This window comes from Triticum urartu, chromosome 2 (assembly GCF_003073215.2).
Source record: "Triticum urartu cultivar G1812 chromosome 2, Tu2.1, whole genome shotgun sequence".
Lineage (NCBI taxonomy): Eukaryota > Viridiplantae > Streptophyta > Magnoliopsida > Poales > Poaceae > Triticum > Triticum urartu.
The window spans coordinates 688,740,772-688,742,352 of NC_053023.1; the positions used below are offsets into that span (position 1 = coordinate 688,740,772).

A 1,581-nucleotide genomic window follows, 5' to 3' on the forward strand; every position below is an offset into this window, starting at 1 on the left:
AATATTCATGTCATCAAAATCAACCCAGTTGAACAAGAATTGAACTGCTAACAGTAAGATTCATGTAATCAACATCACCCAACTTGAACTAGAGTAGAACTGCTAACAGCAAGGTTTGTGTAATCAGAATCAACCAAGTTGAACAAGAGTTGAACTGCTAACAGCAAGATTCATGTAATCAACATCAACCAAGTTGAACCACTAACAACAAGATTCATATAATCTAAATCAACCAAGTTGAACTACTAACAGCATGTAATCTACATCAACCAAGTTGAACTAGTCTTTCTTAACCAATACTGTCTGCATGAACTGACAACTGCAAGATTCAAGTAATCTGAATCAACAAAATTGAACTAGAGTTGAGAAAATACATACCATTTCTAAAAGGATAACCAGATGCTGATGATGTCCATTGATAACTAGATACACATCTGACAAGAAATTGGATTCCCCTAGCACCGCATGTATGTGCCTATAAGCAAGCACAGAACAAAGTATCCTGAATGATCGTAGAAGGAAAGCATGACAAATTGGCACTTCTCCTCCACATTTTTGCAGTTACACAAAACTCTGCAGAACTATTGTTTATAGTATTTGTTTTTCACATCGATTTGGTACAGACAAACAAGGTAAACGATAAACTGTAAGACATGAAGCTAGATTGACAAGGAGGGGACTAGATCCCTGCATCTACAAGTATACCACGACTAATACAAGACGACGGGTCCCATCTAGTGGGCGGCGACGACCATATCCGGCGCGTTGAAGAACTCCATAACCGCCTCGAATGGCAGGTCCGGGCTGGGCATCGGCGGCGAGAAGAGCGGCACCACCTTCCCCGCCGTGAGCTTCTTCCGCTGCGGGCAGCGCGGCGCGAGGAATCTGGACCCGGGCACGACGTAGGGCACGAAGGGCCCGCTCTCACCGTCCCCGCCCGCCGCGGGCGCGGGAGGGGCAGAGGGGGACGGCTGTGGCTGTGGCTGCGGCGAGGCCGGGGCCGGGCGGGAGTAGGCCGGCTTGGAGCGGCGGCGGAGCCTGGCGTCGCGGAGGCGGGCGAGGGCGCCGGGGCGGAGGAAGCGGAGGTGGTCGCCGGCCGCGGCGGCGGCGGACGGGGATCGGGGCTTGCGCGTGGCTGCCATGTGGGGTCCGGGTGACGGCGGGGGGCGGACTGGGCCAATGGGACGGGTGGGATGCTGTGGAAGGAGGAGAGAGCGGCGGTATTTGAAGGGGGGTTGCGGTAGGGTTGGGCGGGAGGCGCGACCCGTGGGAGGGAAATGTTTTCGGGGGAAATTCGTATGTTCACTTCCAAATCGGTGATGGCGGTCCGTGGGCGTATGACGTGTGGGGCCGCGCGTCGTGGGTCCCGCGTGGCGGTGGGACGGTCTGCGCGTTCTTGCCAACAGGGGGAGCGGTTGCGTGGTGCGGTTGACGACGTTTTGAAACGGGACGGCGGCCGGTGGCGCGGGGCGCGGGGCGCGTGGCGTGGACGATGGGCGGGCGCTGTCATCGCGCCTACGGCAAAGGGTGGCTTTGGGTGGCCGTAATCATCGTGTGGGTTTCTAAAATTGGGCCACCTGC

General features: G+C 55.2%; 1 protein-coding gene across 1 annotated transcript; it reads right to left on the minus strand.

The window, feature by feature from the left end:
• Positions 1-561: 561 nt before the first annotated feature.
• Positions 562-1,213, minus strand: LOC125539766 (leucine-rich repeat extensin-like protein 5). Its single transcript, XM_048703279.1, has one exon. The coding sequence runs from the start codon at positions 1,140-1,142 to the stop codon at positions 735-737; it is 408 nt and encodes a 135-aa protein (XP_048559236.1). The 5' UTR covers positions 1,143-1,213; the 3' UTR covers positions 562-734.
• Positions 1,214-1,581: the final 368 nt, after the last annotated feature.

Coding starts and splice junctions, on each gene's coding strand:
- LOC125539766 (XM_048703279.1), bottom strand. CDS start 1,142: ATGGCAGCCACGCGCAAGCCCCGATCCCCGTCCGCCGCCGCCGCGGCC.